The sequence below is a fragment of the Chelmon rostratus genome, chromosome 15 (assembly GCF_017976325.1).
Source record: "Chelmon rostratus isolate fCheRos1 chromosome 15, fCheRos1.pri, whole genome shotgun sequence".
In the NCBI taxonomy this organism is placed as follows: Eukaryota; Metazoa; Chordata; class Actinopteri; order Chaetodontiformes; family Chaetodontidae; genus Chelmon; species Chelmon rostratus.
The window spans coordinates 19655442-19681797 of record NC_055672.1 but is presented as its reverse complement, the minus strand read 5'-3'; the positions used below and the strand labels follow the sequence as shown (position 1 = coordinate 19681797).

Sequence of the window (26356 nt, the reverse complement as noted above, 5' to 3'; positions counted from 1 at the left end):
GTCCTTTATGATGAAACTAACAGACGTTTTAAACATGGTCAGTATTTTGATGTACCTTCGTCATGTACTTCGCAGTTTTATGTAACTTGTAATTCACAGTTTGGCCAAAATATGTCTAAGAATAAAAGACTCAGTAGTTAGAATCTCAAATGCTCCATTAGTTTTTCCACTCTCATTAACTGGCTCTCACCACCCTTTAGGTCCGGCATAAGGCCTCTCAGAAGGTCTACGCCATGAAGCTACTGAGCAAGTTTGAGATGATCAAGCGCTCGGACTCTGCTTTCTTCTGGGAAGAGAGGGACATCATGGCCTTTGCCAACAGTCCCTGGGTCGTGCAGGTATGACAGTTAATTTACTGCTCAGCTCCTGATGGCTTTTTCTGGTGCTGCCACAGTTATGCTCTCTGTAAGTTGAAAGACATCGTATAGTGTCCTGTCTTGTTGATAAATGTCGTATAATACCATTTTGTTATGAGTTCTTTGATTCTTTTAAAAAATACAAGATACAGTTTTTGTGCAGACGATTATGTTTTACAAGAAATTCTTTATGTGAATTTATGAATCATTCCAATATCATAGCAGTCTAACAGAAATACATCCAGCTATGGCAAACAGATTGGTGCTTTCAACTCTTGGTGCGTCACTTACACCGGAATGGCTAAGAGAGCTTGTGTTTGGGTTGTTCAGTTGTGCTGTGCCTTCCAAGATGAGCACTACCTCTACATGGTGATGGAGTACATGCCAGGGGGGGACCTGGTCAACCTCACCAGCACCTACGACGTGCCGGAGAAATGGGCCAAGTTCTACACAGCGGAGGTGGTGATGGCCCTGGACGCCATTCACTCCATGGGCTTCATCCATCGGGACGTCAAGCCGGACAACATGCTGCTGGACAGACACGGACACCTCAAGCTGGCTGACTTTGGCACGTGCATGAAGATGGACTCTGTGAGTCATTGAAACTTCAGTGTTGCAGCGCGCCGTGTTTCTGAAAATGTCTTCCACCACCAGTGTGTTTGTTTTGTAAACACAAGACCAAAAATATATTGACACTGTTATGGAGACAAAGTGCTTAACAGATCTGGGACTAGAGGGTTACTCAGTCAGACAGCAAGCTTTGGTTCCTGCTGACACATCTCATGGACTGCTTATGTTTAGATTAATAATTATCCATTGTTTCCTGGATTTGTGTTGCAGACCGGCATGGTGCACTGTGATACAGCTGTGGGGACCCCAGACTACATCTCTCCTGAGGTGCTGAAGTCCCAGGGAGGAGATGGCTATTATGGCAGAGAGTGTGACTGGTGGTCCGTAGGGGTCTTCATCTTCGAGATGCTCGTTGGTCAGTGAGCAGCTAATAAAGTGATTTTAGAAAATGAGTGGAGAGGTGGTGGTTTTTTTTCCTGTAAATGTTGGAATCACCTCCGTGCGAGACACAACTGTTGGTTCCATTAATCCTGCGCAGTTTATGACGGCTAACTTTCTGTATTTGCCCTTAGGTGACACGCCGTTCTACGCCGACTCTCTGGTGGGAACCTACAGCAAGATCATGGACCATAAAAACTCCCTCAACTTTCCAGATGACGTGGAGATCTCCAAAGATGCCAAGAACATAATCTGCGCCTTCCTGACTGACAGGTAGAGAGAGTTACAGTCTTGTACTGCAACTTTCAGACATTACATAACATGTTGATGGTTTTGTGCTGCACACGGCACACTTCTGTTTACTCCTGGTTTGTTGTGAAAAGAAATCCGTCTGCATATTTTGCTCAGGTTTTAATTTATTCACTTCTAATAACTTTCAGACTAGAATGTGTATCAATAGGTTGTGTTTGATAGTGCTGAACTGAGAACAAAGGGTAGATTTAGCCTTTGCTCTCCACTCATTTGCTCTCTTTGTTTTGAGGGAGGTGCGATTGGGCAGGAACGGCGTGGAGGAAATCAAGCGACACCCTTTCTTCAGGAACGACCAGTGGACCTTTGACACCATCAGAGACAGTCAGTATCACTACAGCTCTACGAGCATCTTCAAGGCTTTTTTGCGCGACTCAAACACTAAACAAAGACTTCTTGTGGAACAGCAGCTGTATCCGAGTACAAGATCAAATTATTCATTAGACTGAAAATCCCAAGTTTTGTTTACACAGCGCTTCCTTTTCTTCCCAGCAATTCACAGGTTTCCTTTCTTCCTCTCTCTCTCACTCCTTCCTCAGCGGTTGCCCCTGTAGTCCCAGAGCTGAGCAGTGACATAGACACCAGCAATTTTGATGAGATTGAAGAAGACAAAGGCGATGTAGAAACTTTCCCCACTCCTAAAGCCTTTGTTGGAAATCAGCTGCCCTTCGTTGGCTTCACTTACTTCAAAGAAGACCAGTAAGTCATCTGTTTTCCTGGCGGCCTCTCATAATCGCCAGGACCTCAACACTTCTACATACACAAAAGATAGATGTCGTCTTGAGTTTTTCTTGATTTTGTTTGTTTCCTTCGTCAGGTTACTGAATGCTTCTAACAATATCTCGGTGACTCATGAGAATTCGAAAGGAGAGGTTGGTGCTTTCACTTCCACACACAATAACTGGCAGGTGCACCTTGAGCTCCTCAGGAAATAAATAAGCCAGGCGTCAGTTTACATGCCCACACAGAACAGGCCTGTTGACATTGCGATCAGTCCAGCTTCATGCTGTAAGACATTAAGGATTATGATGGAAATGACTCAGAAAAGGATTTATTTCCCTGATCCCGTGATTTATTTGTACTTTGTTAGAATTTCAGTGTTCTTAGCCGCACAGAAAGACTTAAGCAGCTTTCATGGTAAGAAGCTGAGCTAAAAGCTAAGCTCTCATTGACTTCGGACCTAACTGAACAGTCTAAACAGTCATCTACCACTTTGGAGGAAGACAACAAAGGCCCAGCTTTGATTTGCAGTTTGACATCAGCAGTTGATGCGCTGCTGAACTGGCCTTCAGTCTTAAAGTTTTGAGCTCTGCAAAAACTGCCAATTTGTGGTTGCAAAACACGAATACAATATTTATTTTCTGAATTAATCATTTTCATCTGTAATGTATAGAAACGTTTAATTTTAATTGCTTTATCCTCCATGTTACAGACAACACTTTCTTCTATGATTAATATTTTTAGATCAACTATGGATGGAGTGACTGCATACATGTGAAAGGGTCGTTTGTAGTGACAAACTCACAGCGAATTACATCTCCATTTTTTAGTTTAGTTCAACAAAAAGTGTCAGTGTGACACAGTGGTGTCTTTTGAACTTGTCCTTTAAGTCACCAGGACGTGCGATTGCTTGGTTGTTTTCTCTCCACAGTCGGCAGCGCTGCAGAAGAAAATGCGTCACCTGGAGGTGCAGCTGAATAACGAGAAGCAGGTCAAAGATGAAACGGAGCACAAATACAGGTACGGGAGCTGTAGAAACATGAAACAATGGTAGCTTTCCCTCATGTGGCACCACTGGCAGACCCGAGCACAGTTACTATGTCAAAGCTCTTGTACATGCTGTCCTGTTTTCTGTCTGCAGAGCTGCCATTAGCCGTCTAGACAAAATCTCCAAAGAACTTGAGGAAGAGGTAAGCCAATCAGCCTGAAACAACAGTGAATCTGCAACGCACACACTTATTAGTGTTGGAGATCACTTGCACATTTTTGGCTCTGTCCTAGTTTTCATATTTGCTGCTGCAATGACCCGGTTTCCCCTCCGGGATTGTATGAGGTCCCTCATTTTCACACATTTTTATGGAATTTCCCAAAAACTGTATTTAAGTCAGAATAAGGTTTTCTCACTGACTTATGTTTCGGTTGAATGCCAGTGTGTCATATCCAGTGAGGTTCAGCAGGAGCACCTGCTGAATTCTAATAGCCACATTAAAATGTCTATGGGGGTTGGATTTGTGTTGAGCCATGATTAAATTCTCAGGAATACTTCTTCTAAGGCGAGTTATGGAATTACAGCACTGTGAAACCAGCCCTGTAGGACATGTTGAACATTATTAACTATAACTATTTAATGATTGAGTGTAGGTGAGCAGCAGAAAGAATCTGGAGTCCAGTCTGAGGCAGCTAGAGAGAGAGAAAGCCTTGCTGCAGCACAAGAGCCTGGAAAGCCACCGCAAGGCCGAGAGCGAGGCCGACAGGAAGCGCTGCCTGGAGAACGAAGGTGACTTGAGACGCACATTTTGTTACACACATTGTACATTCTGCATGTATACGTGAAGATGCCAATGTGACATGATGAATTCATGATCCCGTTGCCCAATAAAATGATTTTTTTTGTAACTTTTAAAGTGAGGCATCCAGAGAGATTGTTTAAGAAATGGCAGAATATCAGATTTTTAAAAGCCCATCAAGTCAACACATGCAGTGACACACTTCCCTTTTGGTTTAGAGGATCATAAAGTTGTTTTTTTTAATACAGTTAATAAGGAATGCAGTGAAACCCTCTGTTTGACAGCTCTTTATATGAATTTACTCATTTGGATTTTAATTTGTAGTGGAATAGTTTTAGTGGAAGTGTAGAGACAGGCTGATATAATGTGGATGATGCTGCCATCACCTGGTCAAATATATGTTTAAATAGTGCGGAAAAACATGCTGAACCAGAGGAACACAAAACTCCTCACTTTAAAACGTAATAATGAGGGGTTGAAATACAGCATTGATAAGAGGCTTGATCAGTTCTTTTAAAAACCTTCAATAATTGTCCATTTTACTCATACTGGTCTGTGTTCCTCTGTGTTGTGCAGTCAACAGCCTTCGTGACCAGCTGGATGACATGAAGAGAAGAAACCAGAACTCGCACATTTCCAATGAGAAGAATATTCACCTGCAGAAACAGGTCAGCCACCGAGCGATACGTTCTCTCTGTCTAATTGTGTATAAATCTCTGTTTTAACAAAATAAAGCTTTTTGTGTAAAGTTTGTATGTAACAGTACTCAGCACGTTCAGTGACAAATAGAAAAGTAATGAGCAGCCAAACAAAACCGCTGACTGATCTTCTTTCGTTCTCGCCTCTTGTCAGCTGGAAGAAGCCAACACGTTGCTGAGGGCCGAGTCCGAGGCGGCGACGAGGCTCCGTAAAACCCAGACGGAGAGCAGCAAGCAGCTGCAGCAGCTGGAGGCCAACGCGCGTGAGCTGCAGGACAAATGCTGCCTGCTGGAGCGTAGCAAGCTGAGCCTGGAGAAGGAATGCATCAGCCTGCAGGCTGCGCTGGAGACAGAGAGGAGGGAGCACAGCCAGGGCTCGGAGACCATCAGTGACTTGACGGGTGGGTGACACAAACAGTATTTAATACAGGATCTGGAAACAGTTGTCATTTGTATGTATCAGTAAGCACAAAGTTAGCACATCATGTTTTGTCTGGTCCAATATACCTATCTACGATCTCTTAGCTTGAGTTTGTATGCGTTGTTACACTCGTATATATTTATAGAGCAGTGCGGTCTCCATGATTGGATGAGTGCCGTGGGTTGAATACAATGTGGTGGTGAATTTCTGATTTATTTATTTGCTGATATAATTGCCTGTATTTTCATGCGGTGCAAGTTCTATTACACGCAACACAAAATGTGGTATCTCAGCTGCGCTCTGTCCACACAGGAGCCTACATGGCAGATTTACTAGGGCAGCTAGGTGGGCAGGAGCGATATGCCACGCAGAGGGCACCAAAGAGGTTTTTCAAACCTTAATAAGCAGCTTGCTCCATAGAATCCATTCAGCAAAAACACACTTATTATGTGTGTTTGTGTGTGTGCGCGATTTGAGTTTGTTTCTAGGAGCTTTTGTCGAAACAGGCTTGTCTTGAGGTGCTTTACAGAGCCACAACAGCTACGATCTGAACGACAAATATGTCTGATATGTGTAGATGTACTTAGAGATACAAGGCTAAAGCCCCTTTTGTCAGAATGGAGAGTAAAACAACTCTCCTGTCGACAATCCCTTGAATAAAATGGAGCCAGTTGCTCCATTGCAGCTGATCGTGCAGCACTAGCAGACTGTGGTTGTACTGGTCAGCCCCCAGCATGATTTTTATGTAGCTGTATGTCATTATCAAGGCTAATAATTCAACCTTAATGGGATTAAGGCTGTACTGAGGCTATTTAAACTGTCAGGTAGAAGCTTTTATCTGATTGTGTTAATTGAGGTGAAGTCACACAGCTCAGTTAACACAGCCAGATTTCTGCTCAGTCAACACCTCAGTTAATTTTGTTTTTGCAGTTAGAAACTGATATAAAGTGATTTGGCAGATCATGTGTGAGTTTACTGTGACAAAGTGCTTAGTTTGTTCTCTGTTAATGAATGTTTGGAGGCATTTATGTTTTCTGTTTGAAACTTGCTTCTCTGAGGACTCACTTAGCTTCGTCTTGCAGGACGAATCTCTGCCCTGGAGGAGGAGGCACGTCAGCAGAGACAGGTTCTGTCCAAAGCTGAGACTGAGAAGAGACAGCTTCAGGAGAAACACACCGATCTGGAGAAGGTGAACCAGAAAATCAGACTTCAGATGATAGCTAATGTATACAAAGATGTTTGATATTAATATAAGTCATATCAAGCAGGTGGATTGGCCTGTTCTGAAAGTAGCCCAACAGTCATATGACTACCTGGAAGTTAATTTAGAGATCCTGAACTGCAAAGATAAAATAAACATGGTGATTCTCCTTTAGGGCACCAGTGTACAACGTTAGCATCATTAGTTATGGCATTGTGTCTAGTGTTTTCCTGATAACGCGGTTTGCTGCAGTAGGAGCATCATAGCAGAGGACAGGCTGATGCAAGAGGCTGGCTCTATAACAGGTTGCTCTTTACAGATCATTTGTACAACTCACAATTACAATTGTAATCTTCCAAGTACTTACATGGATCAGCCAGTGATGTGCATTTCCTGAATAATTCAAAGGGCTCATCGATCCATTTTAAGGACTTTAGAGAAGAACCGTGCTGAACAATATAGATGAGTACTTAGTGATGCACTATAATTAATCAGTGCTTTAATTCTTTGATACTCATTTCACCTTATGTTAATTTTATGTCATGTCAGTATATTATTGGTTGTGGCTAGCTGAGTTTTGCTCTACAGCTTTCATTGGGTTTGCTTTCCTTGTGCAGGAGATGAGCAACAAGGAGATCGATTTGACCTACAAGCTGAAGGTGCTGCAGCAGGAGCTGGAGCAGGAGGAAGCCTCTCATAAGGCCACCAGGGCACTGCTGGCAGACAAGAGCAAGATCAAAGTAACCATTGAGGGCGCCAAGTCAGAGTCCATGAAGGGTAAACTGCACCAACCCTTTTTTCCCTTGTTTACTTCAACCATCTGTCCATGCTGGTTTGTAACACTACACATCAGATTCTGTGAGGGAGAGGATTTGAACTGTAGGTAACAATTCAGCAGCAATGGACATCTGTGGTTTCACCAGCCAGGTCTACGAGTGAACAAGTTTTTTTATTAAAGCTTTCCATACTTCACTATAGATAACTTAAACATAAGTAAATAAATGACTCCCATCCAGAGATGGAGCAGAAGCTGGCGGAGGAGCGAGCAGCCAAACTTCGGTTGGAGAACAGAATACTGGAGCTGGAGAAGCACAGCAGCATGATGGACTGCGACTATAAACAGGCTCTGCAGAAACTAGACGAGCTGCGCAGACACAAGGACCGGCTAACTGAGGAGGTGAGTGAGTGTTTATAGTCTGTGCCGGGGAAGAGTGAAGTGTGTGTTTACATATTAAATGCCACCTACAGAAACACATCCTGTGGCTAATATAACTGTGTCACTTCTGAGCTGTGGAGGAATGACTGTAATTCAGCAGCAATTCACAAAAACAGGGAGTGCAGACAAAATAACACCAAAAGCAAAATCGACATTTGCAACAATAAAAACACCAGACCGGTCTCATTTCTCTGCCCCGCTGCATTTTCTTCATTCTTTCAGGTGAAGAACCTGACGCTGAAGATCGAGCAGGAAACCCAGAAGCGTAACCTGACTCAGAACGACCTGAAGGCCCAGAACCAGCAGCTCAGTTCTCTGCGAGCCTCCGAGAAGCAACTCAAGCAGGAAATGAACCACCTGCTGGACATTAAACGCAGCTTGGAGAAACAGAACCAAGAGCTGCGCAAGTCCGTTCACATTTTGTTTAACGCTTTTCTAACATTCGTCCTCAAGGCTTCGTATTCTGACATACAGAGAATAATAGAATTTGTTTTTATTTTCGACTACAGAGAAAGACAGGACACGGACGGCCAAATGAAGGAATTGCAGGACCAGCTAGAAGCTGAACAGTATTTTTCTGTGAGTCTGTATTCTGCTCTGTAATTACAAATGTGGACATAAAATGAGCAAGCAACACATTATGGTTGTGCATCTTGTTCGCTGAGTGTGTGTTACCTGTCACCAGAACAACAGTCCTTTTATTTCAGTGGCGAATGCATGTTGTTGTATTTATTGAATGCCTGATAAAGGAATCAGTGTTCACTGTTCAGTGGACATCTATTAATTCATCTTCCCCTTATTTTTATAATATAAACATCACATGATCTGTGTTAATGTAATAAACACTGTTCATATTCATATTCCATAAACCTATTACCTGTGAGTGCAAGGTGTGTCTGACCTGTGTGCTGTGTTTTCCAGACCCTGTATAAGACCCAGGTTCGTGAACTAAAGGAAGAGTGTGAGGAGAGGAACAAACTCTACAAAGATGTGCAGCAGTCTCTTCAGGAGCTTCAGGAGGAGAGGTGGCTTGGCTGTTTGATAATATAACCTAGATATTTTCTTTTTCTGTGTATCTACTCAAAAATCTCTGGATGAGACATTTATATTCTGGGTTTGTGATTGTCAATGTCTTCCAGAGACTCATTGGCAGCCCAGCTCGAGATCACGCTGACAAAGGCTGACTCAGAGCAGCTTGCGCGCTCCATCGCTGAGGAGCAGTACTCAGACCTGGAGAAGGAGAAGATAATGAAGGAGCTGGAACTGAAGGAGATGATGGCCCGCCATCGTCAGGAGCTGGCTGAGAAGGATATCACCATCAGCTCAGTGAGTGCCATCAACTGTCTCCTGCTTTTACAGTTAATGCAGTGAATCCAGATGATGGGAAAGAGTTTTGTATTGTAGCCAGTTTCTTACAACTTTTTTTGATGTGAGTGAAACAGCTGTTCTTCACATCAGATAAGAGGATAGTTTGCCTCATTTAATGCCGTATGATGGGCAAAAGCGGAGTGTAAGTCCAGTGTATTCTCAAGTTGTATGAGCCACTGTGAAAACAGACTGAAACAGTTCAGGGTGGACAACAGGGGGCAGTGTCAGACAGCTGAGACAGTGCTCACAATTACCCACAACATAGTGAATGTGACAGTGTTTCCTTCTCTGTGCAGCTGGAGGAAGCCAATAGGACCCTGACCAGCGATGTCGCTAACCTAGCTAATGAGAAGGAGGAGCTGAACAACAAACTGAAGGAGGCTGTAGAAGGTATAATGTTTAAGATTACATTTTGAATTTTATCATCAGCAATGTATTGTCAGTCCAGGTTGACATTTATCATTTTTTTGTCTTTTTTAAAGAATCAGAAAAGTCAAAGGATTGGGAGCAGCAGATCAGCCAGATGAAGCAGGCATTTGAGAAGCAGCTGCAGTCAGAGAGGACGCTGAAAACTCAGGTGAGTCTGTTTAAACAGCAGCAAAGTGACTGTAACTTGAGAGGTTTTGTTTTTGTTTGTTTTTCTTTAGAGAAGACCTTCCAGGAATCTGGGTCTTTCCTCAAGCAAACACCTCCCATCAGATCTTTAAGCTGTCTTACAACTAGTCAACCCTGAAAACAAGCTAAACCATCAACTGTGGCACTTGTGTCCGTCTACAGGCCGTCAATAAGCTGGCAGAGATCATGAACAGGAAGGAGGTTCGTGGCGGAGGCAGTCGCCGTGGTAACGACACAGACATGCGCCGGAAGGAGAAGGAGAACAGGAAGCTGCAGTTGGAGCTCAGGTCGGAGAAGGAAAAACTCAACAGCTCCATCATCAAATACCAGAGAGAGATCAACGAAATGCAGGCGGTTAGTAAAACGGTCACATGCAGCTTCATTTCCTGTCATGTCTAATCATTCCTCATTAATGTCATTTTGGACCGCTGTGCAAACATGGAAGACTTGTTCCCCTTTCACAGTTTCTATCGGCTGGGCCAGCATGTGCAGCAGTATCATCACTTTTCTTAGTATCTCTGACTGGACCGTGTTTCTTCGGTTGTTTTTTACCTGCAGCAACTGTCGGATGAGAGCCAGATGCGCATTGAGCTGCAGATGGCTCTGGACAGTAAGGACAGTGACATCGAGCAGCTGAGGAACCTCCTGCAATCGCTCAGCGTTCAGTCGCTGGACTCTGCCAGCGTCAACAGCGGGCCAGAGTTTGATGCTGATGATGCATACACAGGTAAGAGCTTAACCATGGGGTGTAAATGTCTCTTACCCAGCTTCATGTTCATTGTCACTATACTTTTGAACAACAAAACATAGTCTGGCGTTCCAAAAGTAGTGCAATTTCCTAGAAATGAGTAACTGTATAATAAATATGTTAAATGAAAATGTATTTTCTGAGGCAGGATGAAGATTTGGATTTTGAAGGAAATAAAAGTAATTGTGAGAGCATTTTCATATTGGTGGCTGAAAAATTCAAGGTCAATTTATCTATTTGATTTTCATTACATCACTGCTGCTGCTCTTCACTAAATTTTGTCATTTTGGGGATTATCGCCCATGTCCATGTTTTATAGAAAATGCTCTTTCATTCAGCAATAACAGGAAGAATTGGATTAGACCTTGTATCAGAACTGGTTTAAATAAAGTTACACAGCTGATGGAGGTGGATGAATGCTGGCTTCACTCCTGTGGTGTAAAAATCAAGCAGCGTTTTAGTGAAGAACATTAAAAAGAAGGCAGCTGTGTTAGTTGGTTGGAAAATGTATTGACAGATCATCATTATGCTGAGATATTTTAACTTCCACGTCTCTTTTTCCCGCCCAGAAACAAGACTGGAAGGCTGGCTCTCTCTCCCTGTAAGAAACAACACCAAAAAGTTTGGCTGGGAGAAAAAGGTACAGAGAATGAAGCTGGTCTGATGATGTAGAACAGTCCCTTCTTGATCGACATAACCTTACCTGCCTGTTCTGTCGCTGTAGTATGTCGTAGTGAGCAGCAAGAAGATTCTCTTCTACAACAACGAGCAAGACAAAGAGCAGTCCATTCCCTACATGGTGCTCGATATAGAGTGAGTATAACAGCTAATCCAGCTCTGCTGAGAAGACAACCCCAGACTGTGGGGGCTATTTGTTGTGACAAGGGGACATCAACTTATTTTCTTCACACAGCAAACTCTTCCATGTGAGGCCTGTCACTCAAACAGATGTGTACCGTGCTGACGCCAAAGAGATTCCCAGGATATTCCAGGTCAGTGCTGCTGTGTAGTTTGTCGAGTGTCAAAAGCACAAATTTGGATGAAAATCCTCGATCCTCACTCTCCATCAACTCTTTTTTCAAGATTCTTTATGCCAACGAGGGCGAGAGCAAAAAGGAGCCGGAGTTTCCTGTGGAGCCGCTGGCCATTGGAGAGAAGTCCAGCTACATCTGCCACAAGGGCCACGAGTTCATCCCCACACTGTACCACTTCCCCACCAACTGTGAGGCGTGCACCAAGCCGCTGTGGAACATGTTCAAGCCGCCACCGGCTCTGGAGTGCCGGCGCTGCCACATCAAGTGCCACAAGGACCACATGGACAAGAAGGAGGAGATCATCGCTCCATGCAAAGGTGGGATGCTCCATCCACACAGGAACTGGTGCTTTATGAAGCTACAGGTTCATTGGGGCTGCATGAGGGTGTGAAGAAGAACTTGTCAAATTTCTATCACACCATTGTTGCCAGTAAAGGTAACTGAACCTAACTGAAAAATTGCACCTCTCTCCCATCAGTGAACTACGACGTGTCTACGGCCAAGAACCTGCTGCTACTGGCCATATCCCAGGAGGAGCAGCAGAAGTGGGTGAGCCGACTGGTCAAGAAGATTCCCAAGAAGCCTCCACCGCCGGAACACTTTGCACGCTCCTCACCACGCGCCTCCATGAAGGTCCAGCCCAGCCAGTCCATGAGGAGGCCCAGCCGACAGCTCCCCAACAGCAAGAGCAGGTAGCAAAGCAGGCGAGAGGTCATGTCCCACATAAAAAAAGTCTGATCGTTCAGTAATTGACACTCATTGTGTTCCAGATTGTATGGGTGTAATAACAGTAACCTTTTTAAATGAACCATCAGCATACAGGCGAGCGTTGGCGTAGCATTACTTATCGGTACTACACTGGTTGGCTGTAAAAATCCTTCAAGCTGGATTGAGATTGATTTCATGATGCTATCTATCATTTTGTTTAACATGGCACACCCAAATGGACAAATATTTATTAAGACTGTACTACAGGTCAGTACTTATTCAGGCATCGCTATGTAGTACACCCTGGTTTTCACTACAGAGCCCCTGAAAAATCACAGATCTTTTGCCTTCTGTCGCTATAAATGTTGCACTCCATCTCATCCACAGAGAATGATGCCGTATGATGCATTATGTATTTGACCACCTGTGGATGTGACCACTAGTAGACACAACCTCAGCTGTGGCTGGCTCAGGCACAAGGCTTTAGACACTTTGACACGTTTGACACACAGCAGGGACTGTGTTTGTGCAGTGAACTGAGGTGGCTGAGTGTTGGCATAGCTGGGTTGGCCCAGCTATGCCCAAGTTCACACGTAGCCTAATTTGACGTATTTTCTAACTTAGGACGGAGCATTAGCTATCTTTAGCTGTTAGCCTCTTTGATATTGTGTAGCAAGGTGTTCTAAGATTGAGCATTGGAGACAACAGGGTAATAAACTCTGCATTTACAATAGTGCTTTTCACTGATTGGCCACAGGAATATTTTTATTAGTTTGGACTTTACACCAGAGTGGTTAAGATGACCTGTGCGTCTCAGTGGTGTAACACAGCTTTAGTATCAATCAAACTAGCTTCAACCTATCATTTAATGTACATCGCTAACGTGTCATAAGCATCTGATGGAGGCATCGCTGGTTCAAACCTGGGCGTAGCTTAACAATGCTTCTTTAGCTAATGCTAATAGAGGCAGTAAAGAATACTACAGCTGCTGTAGCCGTATCCATAGCATCATAGATTTAACCACGAATACAAACAAAGTGTTGTATCCCTTTTCTGTAGTGCCTGAAGAGTGTTTCCCTGAACTGGCAGTGTGTGTAACTGGACTGAATTAACAAACTAACTGCTGCTATAGATCAGGGAGAAAGGAAACACAAACATTTCATATTGCATATTTTATATACATTAACACTGTTTTAATTGACTAAAAATCTGGGCATTTTAATTTATCTTATACTTGTCTTAGTCAATGAAAACTGTTGACATTTTAGTCATTTTTAGTCGTCAGATTGTAGAGAACATTTCAGTCATTCTAGTCTTGCCAAACCAATGTTTTTTGTCATTTTAGTCAAAGTTATTTCACATGAAATTTTATCTCCTCTTCATCTGATGAAAAGCACAGGTTGAATGATTAAGAATGCAGTTTTGCAGACAGTGTCTGGTCTAGTGGTCTGATGGTATCAGTTTAAAGAATACATATTGTTTTGCATGTTTATTTTTAACCAACATGATTCAGTGTTTTCTCAGCCTTAATGCAATCATTTGCAGTCGAACTTTGTTTACCAACAGCGGTTTAACAAAGTGTTCCTGAGTCCATGTATTAATCTCCTTTATCCAATCATGTGTTATCCATTATACTGAAAATTGTCATATTTAAATATGTTGAAAGTTGACCACCATTAGCTCTCGGCCAGTTCAGTCCAGTAACCCTAGTCTTGGTCTCATCCATAGTGAATCTAGAGTTACAAAAGCAATGTAGATATTTCTACACTCAGCACTGTGTGAAAGCTAGTGCTGTGAAACTCCAAAGACTGTTGTATTTATGCAGTGGAGCCGTTCTTGTAGAGGAGAATAAAAGCTGTCCTTGTATCTTGAATTCACCGCAGTGTCTGTGAGAAGTGTGTTTGAAGTGGAGACGGCGAGCAGCTGTGGAGCTTTGTTCTCTGTATATATGATAAGCCTGCAGAAGATGAGAAAATGAGAGGCTGTTTTCAGTTTCTCCCCCGTTCAGTTTTGTTTGCGTCTCAGGATGTCCCCTTATGGACCACCTCAGTCTCTTTAACATGAGGACAGTAGCCAATCCTGCACTTGACAAAGAGACTATATTTATGGATACCAGACTGTATGTGTTAGTGTTACCTGGCCATCAAAACTCATCTCCCCTTTCAGAATGGAGGACGATGGACTTCAGGACTGGCACTGGGCATTGGATGATATTGATGATGATTGTTCCTCTATTCATTTCTGATGTCTGCATATGGTAACAGTGTGTGTTGTGCGGTGTGGTGATTTCTGTGGCAGTGGAACACCGTTTCCACGAGGCATCGGTTTACACGTCTACAGTTGCTGTGACTTTAAGAGGAGTCAGAAACACTGGATATCAAATCTGAACTTGGATGAAAGAAAGCTCAGTGTTTCAAGACCCTCTGCTGCTTATTCTTTCCTATTCCTATATGAAAAACATGACACCCAAAGGGGAGGGTAGAGGTGCTGTTCTCCGGTCACATCATCCTGTTAATGTTGTTAAGTATTTCTCACCCATCGTGACCTTGTATCCTCTGACCTCAGCCCTCGCAGGTCAAATGGCTTCAAAATGAGGCGAGAAGAATCCCACAGTGGACACTGGTACAATTGATGACTTCTTCCACCTTGTTCTTCCTTTGCCCAGACGTTTCCCTGTAAAGCACTCAATGCCCGAATGTGTGTATGTTTGTTTACAACCAAAAAGTGTCTTTTTGCACCAGATGTTCAGACACGGCCTGGTTTTCAGTTTGTGGTGGTGGGCTAGATCCACGTGTTGGTGTGCATGGGCTTGCTGGGGTTTCTTAAATGCGCGGGAAACAGTTGGCTGCTGACCTGACAGCTTGGATCACCTTGCCACTGGGTGTAAATCAAAGCAGATCCATGTGTTGCATCTTTTATGTTTTGTTTTTGTTGTTCATAATTTATTTAGGGGCTGAGTTTCAGGCAAATTTGTGATTGTGTCACATTTTTGTCATGCACTCTTGTGCAATTGAAAATATCCTCCCATGTTTTTAAAAATTCTATCATTTGCAATAAAACGACTTAAGGTACTGTGGTACCTTGGTAAAATTAGCAATCTCTCATTATAAATTATAATCTATAATAGTAACAGTTAATAGTATGTTATGTTTTGTTTGTATTTTAAAAAACAAATATTAACCAATAAGTCCCAAGTATCAATGTTGGACTCAAACAAAACTGAAAGAGTCACACTGTGTTTAACACGCTAAAATGTTGCATTTTAAAACCTTTTTTTTTTTTAAGTCAAGGCCAGAAACAGAAAGTCTTCGAACAGATTCTGCACATTCTGCCATAGAATTGATTTGTTATCTATGATGGTATTGTTACAGCAAAGCTCTCGCACACCATTAAGTCTTGTTGACAGGTCTATACATAGGATATTATCTCTGGAGAAGGTCTGAAGACCGAAACATTATGAAATAAATGAGTACAAGTAATTTGTGCAGGATTCTTTACTTAGCATTATTTGAATCCCATAAGGACCTGACCTCTGCTCAGCCTCTGGACATGCAGCTGGTGTTTGCTGAGACTAATCTTGCATCCGTTTCTCTCTCTTCCTCCAGTTAACCTTGCTTGGGAGTGTGGTGTGTCGTCAAGCTGGTGCGGTGTGTTTCCTCCTAAATCAGAGACTGTATACAAAGCTCCGTTTGCAGATCAGCACACTGAGCTCCACATCACTTCTCCACAACCCACCCTGTCGTGCTTCAGCCTGTGAGAGTTACAAAGTCTGTTTTTCCCTTTTGTTGAACTTCTTTTCCAGCCAATTGAAGCTGTACCGATCAAACTCAACCCCTGTGTGATCTTTTCAACCAGCTGGATGGCTTATAAGCATATTAGCCGAAGTCTTCTCTTGGGCCCTTGACTAGAGCAATTATGTGTCTCTGGGGAGCTGGAGTAGCTCGTCCGGCTCCCGCAGAACAGAAGAGAGCTCTTATAAGCCCTTCCAGGGCTGACAAGAAGGGGATACACTTACCTCAACACTTCTCACCAGGACACACTGTCTGATTGAAGGACCTAACAGGAAAACTCTCAACTCTTCCTCACCACCTTTGGGGATTCTTGTGGCCAAATAAAAAAAAAGACATTCTTGTGTTTAATGATTGTGAACAATATGAAGGGTTTAATGGGGAACACTACACTCAGAAGATAGTTCTGTAATTTGTTGGCTGAACACAGCTGAGGTTGCCAGACATTCTGGTATCAGATATTCTGGTATCAGTATTTGGACTTCGGCTTATTCAAACAAACATATTGATTGTAGCTTTTTGCTTCCCATGATTCTGCTTTCAGGTGCGCATCCACACGGGTCACAGAAACTTGAATGAGGTACTTAAGCAAACAAGCTGCGACTTCTAGGAAAGTCAACAAGGTGGGAAGGAGTGTCGGATTTCTCCAGGGTTTGAGCAAAGAATCCCTTGAGCGCCTCTTATTCAACTTTCTGACTCGGGCACGCTCTGAAACACCGGTTTGCGTCGTATGACTACAGTAACGGTTCTGGGTGAACAGAATCCTGCTCTGAATGGCAATAGATGGAGGCCCAGACATGAGATCCTCACAATCCCATAATCTTTCAAACCTGCACTGTCATGTTATGAGGGTTAATGTTTACTGAATTCAAGGGGTGCACCGTTAATGCTTTTCTGATCCGAGCTTGGCTCCTTTTGTTGTTTGAATGTACATCTGGGCTTTACCAGAGACGACACGCAGGCATTGTATTACTTCTATCCAAATATACTTGACTGAAGCCCCCTTTCATCACTAACTACTCTGAGTGAACTTGCATGTGTTTGCCTTTTTAGGCCTCCACCTATTATTTTTAGTCATTTGACAATGAAAATGAGGGGAATTTACCAGTAAGAAGCAGAAACAATGAAGGTATGCAATCATATCCCATGAGTCAAAATACTGAGCACTATTCCATTGAAAGTTTTTCTAAAAGTGTTTGTCCTGATATTTTTGTATTAAAAGTAACCAAACTCTGAGTTTGGGCACATTGTTATGCGTATGTGGCTTATATAGCAAGTGGAGAGTAACTGTGTGTGTGTGCGTGCGCGTGCGTGTGGTCGTATGTGTGTGTACTGACTCTGAGTGCTCTCCTTTAACCAAGAAGCATGTTTTATACATATAAATATACACAGTATATATTTTACATGCCATACAGTGCACATTATATTATTTATACAGCCTTGTCCACTTTGTATTTAAGGGCTCTACATCCAGATTGCATGTTTGCTACCAAACAGCTCTATAATAACAACTACTTCAACAATAAAGACATGGATGTGCCTTTTGGTTTTTGATTATTTCTCTGTCTTAAAATGAAATCTCATGGAAGCTATAACTCTGTAAAATGTGCACAAAATTGCATAATTTTTGGGTGAGTTTTTAATACATGAGAAATTACCATGGTGCAATAAGATAGAATGTTTCTTTTATTAAAATAATTCCAAAAGGACTTTACACCTATAAAAACTTTTAATATACCCTGAGTAGGAGGATCTCAGATATGCTTGGCTTGTGCTGTCCTATCTGATAATACATTTTTTTTGCACATACAGTATGAAAAAGAGCTGGTCTCTGCTCTCACAACAAATCGCTTTAGAGATTTAGTCACTGGAATGTTGGAAAAAGGTGTGGGTTTAACACTGAGCTAAAAATAGAAAAAGCACATTTTTTGATCAGTTTTACAAAAGCTGCTCACACAACCATTGTAACCTGTCAGCTTTGTTTTTTAGTCGTAGCTGTGTCCAGAATAAACCAGTAATCTCTCTGGTGAACAGAGCTGGAAGGCTTGGGAGTGAACTGCCGTTGTACACAACAGCCAGTCGACCTCAGGGTCCATCTTTAACACTTAGTCTTCTTTCTTGGACCTGCTGCTGTGTCTCTGGTAGTAGAGCACAGTGAGCAGCACCCATGTGTTGAGCGAAGTCATGATGATGAACCGCACAAGAACTGTGACAAAGAGATTTTGTTAGATTTCAGATGGACACTAATACATGGAAACTTGATGATTCAGACAGACTAACATCAGGATACTGACTAACATGGTGTGCCTATTACCAGTTTCAACATAAAAGCATGAGATACCAAAAAAGAGTCAAGACAATAACAAAGACAAGCGGAATGATGTAAGAGAAATTCAAAACAACTACACATTTAACACAACTACAAAGATACAAAACAACTTAAAGATTCAAGACAACTACAAAGACATAAAACAGCTTCAGAGACATTCAACACAACTACAAAGATACACGAAACAACCAGAGATATTCAACACAACTACAAAGATACACGAAACAACCAGAGATATTCAACACAACTACAAACACACAAAACAACTTCAAAGAGATGCAGATGATTTCGAAGGGATATAAAACTACATACAGAGGCAAAAACCACAAAGAGACTTACAATGGTGTTTTGTGTCTCTGTCTGGGGGTTTTGCTGCTATGTAGGAGGGGTGAGGGGCCTTTTACATGGCTGTGCCCAGGGGCCTGTTGTCTCACTATCCACCCATGCTTTGATGGAAACTCAGCTCGCTAAAATAAGAAACTACAAAAGCATGATTTGCATTTGCTCCCTTGAAAGCATGTAAAAGCTACAAAACTTATTATAAATTCGGTTTTCAAGGCATATTTTCCTGAAAAAAATTTGCTACATGAAGAACATGGGCATCGGTTTTGATCATGCTACATCCTACTGAGTCAGCACCTAGAAGCTTCCCTGTTAGGAAAAGTCACTCCTGCCCCTCTTGGTGCAGCCAAGCAGCAGACCACAAAAACAAATCCTTCACTCACATAAAACTATGATGGTAGTTATTTAGAAAACAAATCTTTTTAAAGAGTTCGCTCTGAAATGTTTATAGAGATAATAAAAAATTCCTATCTGGGATGCGACACATCCCACAGTCATTTGTAATTCAGTTTGACTTACCCTGCATGTCTCCAGTTGTCACTGTGGTGGTGTAAATCCGTGCTGAAACAAAGAGGACGCCGAGTTAATGACATCCTCATTATCCAAGAGAGCATCTAATATTTAATTAATGAAGCATGGAATTGCTAATTTATTCAATTAGGAGCTGAGTAAATAGTGTAATACATATTCATAAACTGTAACAGTACTTTGGGAGGAGGCAAAGTCTCGTAAATTTGTTAGGCATTTCTGAATTCATTAGGAATGTTAAACGTGATGGTTAGACACATGATGATATTAGCCTTTATTTGAACAGTGGAGATCAGCCAGTTGTTTATTTACTGAATCACAGTTCAAGACTACTCTGGGTATTTATAAGACTTCATTAACCTGAACTAAATTTTCACTCAATTATACCATTAATGTGCTCCTCATTGTGGGGACTTTGTTATTATCAGCATAGGTTCAGGTGACCGGGCAGCTTTCCAAACCTGCCAGTAATTTAATAGTGTGGCATTAAGTAGTCAAACTTAAAGCTGCTATACTCAATATCTTTATAATAACAACCGATCAATGAGGATGTGTACATGCGAAAGGAGTCTCAGCCCACAGAGAATTATCCCCCTATTCTTCTAGCTTCTTTTTAGCATCTTTCAGCTCATCGTTTTGGTTTTACAGCCAGCAACTCCTGCTTTAAAACCCACTGCATGCTACCTGTCCACCAGCAAACCACATCAAGTTGGCGACTAGCTGGTGAACATTGTAGAGCCGGAGTAGCTAAACAGATATCTACCCCAGGAGCAGGTGCAGAGCAAAACAGAGCCAAAATGAGTGTGAATTTGGACATTAGATTAAAAAATTAACTTGTTCCTGTTCCGCAAAACAACAAAGAAGGACAACACAGTATTCTTCTGTATTCCTTCAGATTAGCTTCATGAAAAGACAAAAGCTTTCTTCAAACACTATGATCAGGGAGGGAATTTGAAGAAGATAAAAGGTGCAGCACACAGAGGACTGCTGTGTTTTCATTTCCAGCGTGTGATACTCACCCATACAGGTGTAGGTAGCCATAGCCCAGGAGAGGGCGCTAACCTGCCCAGCGTCCTTAGACCTCCACAGGCACTGCAGTTGGGCAAATTTACTGGCTGCACTGATGAACGTGCACAGGCTCTGAGAAGAGAGTGGAGGTCAGCCTGGATCCAGATCTACAGATTCTGCATGTTCGTACAACATCATGACCGGTGAAACTCCACAATCCAGCCTCATTTCACAAAGGGAAACGTTTCCAACACATTCTGCAGCTTGCTGAAAAAGAAAACTTTTAGGGGGGGGGGATCACTGCTCCCACCTGATTATATGCAAAAGGGCCTTCAGACACATTCATCTCATTAACCAGCAAGACCATTTTGACATTTATAAGGTCTGGGTGTCTTTGCGAGACGCACCAGGTGCAATGAGGTCTGGATAACTTCCTGCTCTTATCTCCCATCTCATCACTCCTGATGGATGACATGTCACCTCCTTGCTTACTTTCTGACACACTGTGACTTATGATTGTTAAACTGATTTATTACCATGGCCAAATCTATGATCCACTTGTCCACAGTGAGGAGCCTCCAACCTCCAACAAACCTGAACACATTATGTTAAGGCAATAACACGTGACATGCTATGAAGGGTATCGACAAAAGGCCACCGGTTCATTGACTCTCTTCAGCGCTGAGTGAGCACCTTCACATCCAGGGCTGTCTGAAAGCGATGAAAGGATACACCAAGGCATAGATGAGGCTCTGCCGCAGGCTGCCGTTGTAATGGAGAATCAGGAGCAGGAGAATGACATCTGAGGACACAGGGCAGGTTATAACACACATCACTTTAGGGCACATGATCAATGGGGCTGCGTGCTTCACAGGGCTGGGTTTGGCTTTCATTCGAAGATGCACTGATGTAAGTTGTTACTGTCTCATTAGCCCACCCAGAAGGGAATATTTCTAGTTTACAAAAGGTCAAACCTGCTTTTGAAGACACATAAGATATCTGAGTCCTCTATTGTTAAGACGTGTCAGTTGTTCCTGTCAGTAACAAGCCTCTTGGGGTGGATCAGGGCTGCCCCTGAGACTTGAGTACAGTAGGATGAGTGATGTTCTCTGTTATTGCCGCTGGTTACAAACAGGGATCAATAAAGGGCATTGATGTCTTAATGCCCCTCTCAGTGGAGACCCATGTCAAGTCATTCATTTCTACACTACATGCAAGTATTGTGATACTGGAACATTCTCACATGACATCAATTATCGCCCACATCAACGACGTAGATGATCTACTGATTTTCTGTCAAACCCCTGTGTGTAATATGAAGCTCTGGGCATACCGCTGGCAAGTTAATGTTCTGTTCTGCTCTAACAACAACACAGTAAGTTAAGAATTTTACAGAAAATTAGCACCTTAATTTACAAAATGAGTGATCGCACACTGATTGAATTGACTCTTCACATAACCAGGGCTGTATTCTGGTAGGTCATAACATAAGTCTCACCTTGAGCAATCAGAATTGGATATTCCAGGTATGTTGGAGGTGGGTAGTCATAGTACATCTGGTATGTAACAAACACAATGAACCTGTGAAGCAGATGGTGTCAGGTTATTGCATTGTACTGTAATGTTCAAAACAAAAATCATAGAAGCAACACTCAAGAGCAAATAAGGCAAACATGGTGCTGAGAACACTTGAAAGCCTCATGGAGTGATTTTCCCTTGCCGAGCTACCGTGCAGCTGGATGCATGTGTTTGCAGACTGTTGGCGTGTACAGGTTTGTATGTGCAGGCGGCGAAATGGCTGAGAAACCGATGCAAGGTGAAGATGCCAGAACAAACAATTGGAACGAATTTCTAAGTTAAAGCTGCACGAGGCATTTTCACACATTGCTGGTAGAGGTAGCTATTTTACAACACTATAAAATCCTGGAAGGCAGTGTCAGTGAACTGCACACAGCATGTTCAGGAAAACCCCAACGGGCCATTCGTTGAGGAGAGCGATTTAAATTTTGCACTCACACAGGCCATTAAGTAATTTTATTTAGTTCTACTTGAACAAGGATTTGCCTCATCAGCAGATGCAGGACTTACAGTAACAAATTAATTTTTACATAACGATAAGTTGATCATGTTCGAGTGACTTTTGATCCCACACGGGCTGGAAAGTTTAGGCAGAAGTCACAGCAACTGAAACAGTGGAACTGACCAGTCACAGATATAATTAATGCATTTAATACTACGGAGAACTAAAAAAATACCTTTGAGCTGTGGTGTGAGAATGGAGATTTTTCCCTATTATGTCAGTGTGATTCTTTGCCAGTGTCAATAAACATTACACCCAGTGCAGCTTTAAGGCTTGGCTACTTCACTGTTGCATGCACATTGACAGCAGGCTATCGCTCACCAGCACAGTAGAGACATTTAGGACAGTGCAGCCTGTGCCAGTCACCAAGGAGAGAGAGACAGGACACTGAGAAATGACAGCGCCTTGAAGACACAAAGCTGTTTACATCCAAACTAAATATGATCCCAGTGGAACTTAAGACCTACAAACACAAAAGAGGTGATATCACCACTATCCCAACAAGGAACACTGCTGCACTGATTTAACACCAGGCATCACACAGATTCACAAACAGACCAAACCCAGACCCAACTTCCTTGTCCTCAAAATCCTCAATTCTGTAAACAGAACACAATTGTTTAATGTCAATCCTTCGCAGTGGGATTCGTTTTTATGATTAATATAACGCAGCGTTTCGGTTGTGTGTGTCACCAAACTCTTGCCTTCTGGAGACAATCTCCACATGTCCTATTTTACTCTTAATCTGCGCTGGCCTCGCACCAAATCATCACTGTGGATCAGGATGCGCTCGTGCATTTCCCGTCCAAAGGCAAACGGTGAGGTAGCGACGAGGGCGGGCTGACAACACAAGTTTTACACGTTTTTACTCAAACAAAAGCTTTGCAGTGGTTCAGATTTATGCCGAATTTACCACTATATATTAGGGTTTCAGTTTTTTATCTCGTTTAATGACATGTGGGACCCTACATGCAACCATGACAACAATAAATGTTTTTTTCTGGAGTTTAAAGGTGGGGTTCCCTTCACTAGAGATGTACCCGGTGAAGAACAGGAAGACATCGCATCAACAAAACATCAGCGTTGAATGGTAGTAAGTAAAGTACTGCATCACACCGGTCACAGTGAATTTAAATAGCCGCATCTGCCCCAGAAAAACTCATATCACATACCCGATCAACTCGAGCAGGAGACTGTGGAGGCTCACTCCGGTCGTTGACTTCGCTCGCATCAGCACAAAAATCTGCGGGAACTTCAGCACCATGCACACGAACAGGGTGCTGAAATTGGCGACGTGCAACAACGTATCGGACTGCATTGTCTGGAGATGGACACGAAACAAAAGCTGAACTTTAGATTACTGCCGCTGCTACTCTACAAGCGCTAAATACATGAATTTAGAAGAGATTTCCGTTCTAAGCTTTCAAAATAAATGTTTTTGCAATCGTGACAAAATATTATTCTGTTGTAAAAGTATAAAGGTAAAATCTCGGGACTTGAAATATATTGCAAGCTGCTAAAAAGAGCTGTTTTTCCTAAATTATTCTTCCAGATAGATAGATAGATAGAGACGATATGCTTTTATTTTGAAGGGAAACGTATTTGATCTCTTTCATTATTTTGTGAGTTTGGCAGTTTCCCGTCAGCCGGCATCTCTTCTCACTTCCGCATACATCCGCTGGAAGGATTGGTTTGTTGTGCTCATAGTGAGAGTGAAGCATTACAGATAACGATACTTTTCTCAGAGCCTGTAAGGTTTCGCTTTTCATGCTTTCTCATTTCAGTGAGTATGTTCTTCAACATTCTGGAAACTCCAGATGGAAAGCATCTAAGCACTGTTACACAAACAGGCTGCAAAAAACTCCCCCAAACTCTCCACCTGATACTATTCAAATATTGCCATGACATTGCACCATATTGTATAATCTGCTGCACTGATTAAACAGCTGGTATGATCATGTACATGAAACATAACAAAAATCAATTCAGTGCACTCAGACTTTGAAATCCTAATCTTTATTCCAGTGAGACATTGACTTTGATTATGAGGTATATGATCAGATCAATCAAATATCAAATATATGCAAGATTAACCATGATCAGGGGTAAACTGATGTTTAGAGTGCTGACCACTCTTAGTTGTGGTATGTGCGACCACGTAGGGTCAGATCAGGAAAAGATAAACCAAAGGTGGTAATGCTTGGGGGGCTATTAGGACTAAATCTTCTATAGATGTTGACATAGATTGTCACAAAGGAGAACATTCCTCAGTGGGACAATGCCCAGAGCATGATCTGGTCTTTAAGATAGGAAAGGTATGGGTGTAGTAAGACAAACCGTCATGCTATATATTGTGTTGTCTGTATGTTAATGGCAGAGTCTTCTGATCTGACCCTGAAGCTCTCTCGGATGGCCGGCATCTTATCACGTACAGCTTGTTAATAAAGGTCTCTTCAACTCAAGCTTGTATCAGTGGAGTTCTTCCTACATCATCATCACACCACTGCTTGGCAGGACCTGGCTGATAAACTTCAATTACAATGTAGCAACATCCAGATATACCATCTGAGCTCATCTGATGCTAACTTTTCCATATTCATTGGGGACCAACATTTTTGATTTGTAACAACATGACAACATACAGAAAGTGTACATGGGTACAAGCTGGATCATCATGAAAATCCCACAAATGAGATTCATGTAATGCAATGCCTCCACCATGCATCCACAATGGCTTAGAGGTCCTGGCAAACATATAACAATATGTAACAGCTATTCAAGCCATTTAAAACAGAAGGGGAAAAAAAACAGATAAGATATATTTTAACAGAGATTCTCCTATCATAAATTCTTACACTGGAGCTGTTTTTAAACTGCATGTCATGCTTTTTTCTTTATTTGTTGTTTGCTATTTGAGTTCACAGAGACATGTAGTAGTGGTACAACCTTTAACTCATCAAAATTTGATCAGGTGTCTTGTCAGATTATCAAGTAGGCGATCTGATCAAATACCTAATGGAGCTCGGATGACATGAATCTGATCTGCTGGAGTCTTCCCAGCGATGGAGCTTCAAGGGGAAAAAAAAAAAAAAAAAAAGACCTGAAGTGCAGAGGTCCAGGTATGAGGTAAACTCGTCCTCAGAGCAGGCTAGCAGGGCAGCATCTCTGGATCCTGTTTGCGCTTGTGATGGCTTCCAGACCAGGGCAGCAGCCTGTCCAGTCTGACCAGTTCACTCCCCAGCGGAGTGGACAGTCTGCTGCCAAGCACCTGGCTGGTGGTTTTGGGGATGCGATCAGAGAAGAGTGACACGCTGCTGGGCAGAGGCTGCTCTGGCTTTAGCTGTCCCTACAAACAGGCAGGGTTAAAGTCACAGTCAGATGTTTGTTGGCAACGTTCAGCTGTGTAACGGCCTGCAGATGATGCTGACACTGACTTCATCAGGGACAAACAAGGCTTACTCATCCTGTAATCAGCTACCACACAGGATGCTTTGTACAATACCATCATCAATAGTTGTATCAATAGCCATAGTTTGTATGTATACAGTTAGTATACGCAAAGTCACATATAAGCTCAGTGCTGAGCATGTACACACACACACACACACATACACACGCACTTACCATCTGATCATAGTTCTTGAGAAAGCCCCAGCTCTTCTCCCTGTGGATCAGATTGTGTGGGTTAGGTCTGTATGGCTTCAATTAGCAACAACCAAATATGAACACAGCTTCAGCTGACTTTTGGTATTAGTTTGTTATCAGGAGACTCTTGTCGTCTCCAGACTTATCTGGACGGTTTAGTGGCTTTCAAAATAGTTTGATCATCTACTCAAGTCGTCCTCACCATTCCCGCACTCCTCTCTTCTCGCTCCACACCGACTCTCTCCACAATTGGTCCTGCTTAACGGGGTCACTCCTGTCTGGATCCAGGTCCGCGGACGCCGCGTCCCCCTTAACGCGGCGCGTCCTGTCCGCCGGTGGCTGCGGTCTGGCCTGCCTGGTCCCGTTGTTTCGTTCCGGTAACCGGTAGCCTGCGGAGGACACGCGCCGCACACTGTTCAGGTCCATGCCGGTAGCTAGATGAAAAGC

General features: G+C 42.7%; 3 protein-coding genes across 4 annotated transcripts in view; 1 reads left to right on the top strand and 2 right to left on the bottom strand.

Moving 5' to 3' along the window:
• rock2a (rho-associated, coiled-coil containing protein kinase 2a) overlaps positions 1-17523 on the top strand; it is a 32510-nt gene extending 14987 nt beyond the window's left edge. The window contains exons 4-32 of one of the 2 annotated variants that reach the window (XM_041953148.1): positions 201-338; positions 687-947; positions 1197-1341; positions 1499-1637; positions 1906-1997; positions 2213-2372; positions 2491-2545; positions 3325-3413; positions 3535-3583; positions 4035-4170; positions 4757-4848; positions 5033-5279; positions 6382-6488; positions 7118-7277; positions 7517-7677; positions 7939-8123; positions 8226-8295; positions 8638-8741; positions 8856-9042; positions 9381-9474; positions 9567-9661; positions 9862-10053; positions 10258-10426; positions 11017-11087; positions 11172-11260; positions 11361-11439; positions 11531-11798; positions 11960-12173; positions 15795-17523. In XM_041953148.1, coding sequence (XP_041809082.1) covers positions 201-338; positions 687-947; positions 1197-1341; positions 1499-1637; positions 1906-1997; positions 2213-2372; positions 2491-2545; positions 3325-3413; positions 3535-3583; positions 4035-4170; positions 4757-4848; positions 5033-5279; positions 6382-6488; positions 7118-7277; positions 7517-7677; positions 7939-8123; positions 8226-8295; positions 8638-8741; positions 8856-9042; positions 9381-9474; positions 9567-9661; positions 9862-10053; positions 10258-10426; positions 11017-11087; positions 11172-11260; positions 11361-11439; positions 11531-11798; positions 11960-12173; positions 15795-15798 — 3852 coding nt within the window. In that variant the 3' untranslated portion in view covers positions 15799-17523. Of the gene's footprint in view, positions 1-200; positions 339-686; positions 948-1196; positions 1342-1498; positions 1638-1905; positions 1998-2212; positions 2373-2490; positions 2546-3324; positions 3414-3534; positions 3584-4034; positions 4171-4756; positions 4849-5032; positions 5280-6381; positions 6489-7117; positions 7278-7516; positions 7678-7938; positions 8124-8225; positions 8296-8637; positions 8742-8855; positions 9043-9380; positions 9475-9566; positions 9662-9861; positions 10054-10257; positions 10427-11016; positions 11088-11171; positions 11261-11360; positions 11440-11530; positions 11799-11959; positions 12174-14355; positions 15478-15794 lie in introns of those variants that run through there. The other variant, XM_041953149.1, reaches the window with a different exon arrangement.
• A 122-nt stretch (positions 17524-17645) lies between these two features.
• Positions 17646-23650, bottom strand: slc66a3 (solute carrier family 66 member 3). Its single transcript, XM_041953150.1, has 7 exons — positions 23437-23650; positions 21683-21765; positions 20917-20986; positions 20721-20778; positions 20196-20316; positions 19168-19209; positions 17646-18183 (listed from the first exon to the last, which is right to left on the bottom strand). Exons 1-7 carry the CDS (start codon positions 23580-23582, stop codon positions 18083-18085), a joined length of 621 nt encoding a protein of 206 aa, XP_041809084.1. The 5' UTR covers positions 23583-23650; the 3' UTR covers positions 17646-18082.
• A 1762-nt stretch (positions 23651-25412) lies between these two features.
• c15h2orf50 (chromosome 15 C2orf50 homolog) lies at positions 25413-26338 on the bottom strand. The gene is made up of 3 exons (XM_041954581.1): positions 26112-26338; positions 25889-25928; positions 25413-25610 (listed from the first exon to the last, which is right to left on the bottom strand). The coding sequence occupies exons 1-3, from the start codon at positions 26333-26335 to the stop codon at positions 25413-25415; spliced, it is 462 nt and encodes a 153-aa protein (XP_041810515.1). The 5' UTR covers positions 26336-26338.
• Positions 26339-26356: the final 18 nt, after the last annotated feature.

Bases quoted from the DNA above. Each gene is read 5' to 3' on its own strand.
- c15h2orf50 (XM_041954581.1), bottom strand. From the start codon at position 26,335: ATGGACCTGAACAGTGTGCGGCGCGTGTCCTCCGCAGGCTACCGGTTA. The intron at 25,929-26,111 runs GTGAGGACGACT...TCTGATCCACAG, and splicing joins AAGAGAGGAGTGCGGGAATG to GGAGAAGAGCTGGGGCTTTC. The intron at 25,611-25,888 runs GTAAGTGCGTGT...GCCTGTTTGTAG, and splicing joins TCAAGAACTATGATCAGATG to GGACAGCTAAAGCCAGAGCA.
- slc66a3 (XM_041953150.1), bottom strand. From the start codon at position 23,582: ATGCAGTCCGATACGTTGTTGCACGTCGCCAATTTCAGCACCCTGTTC. The intron at 20,987-21,682 runs GTGAGACTTATG...CTGTGTCCTCAG, and splicing joins TCCAATTCTGATTGCTCAAG to ATGTCATTCTCCTGCTCCTG. The intron at 20,317-20,720 runs GTAATAAATCAG...CTCTCTTCTCAG, and splicing joins GGATCATAGATTTGGCCATG to AGCCTGTGCACGTTCATCAG.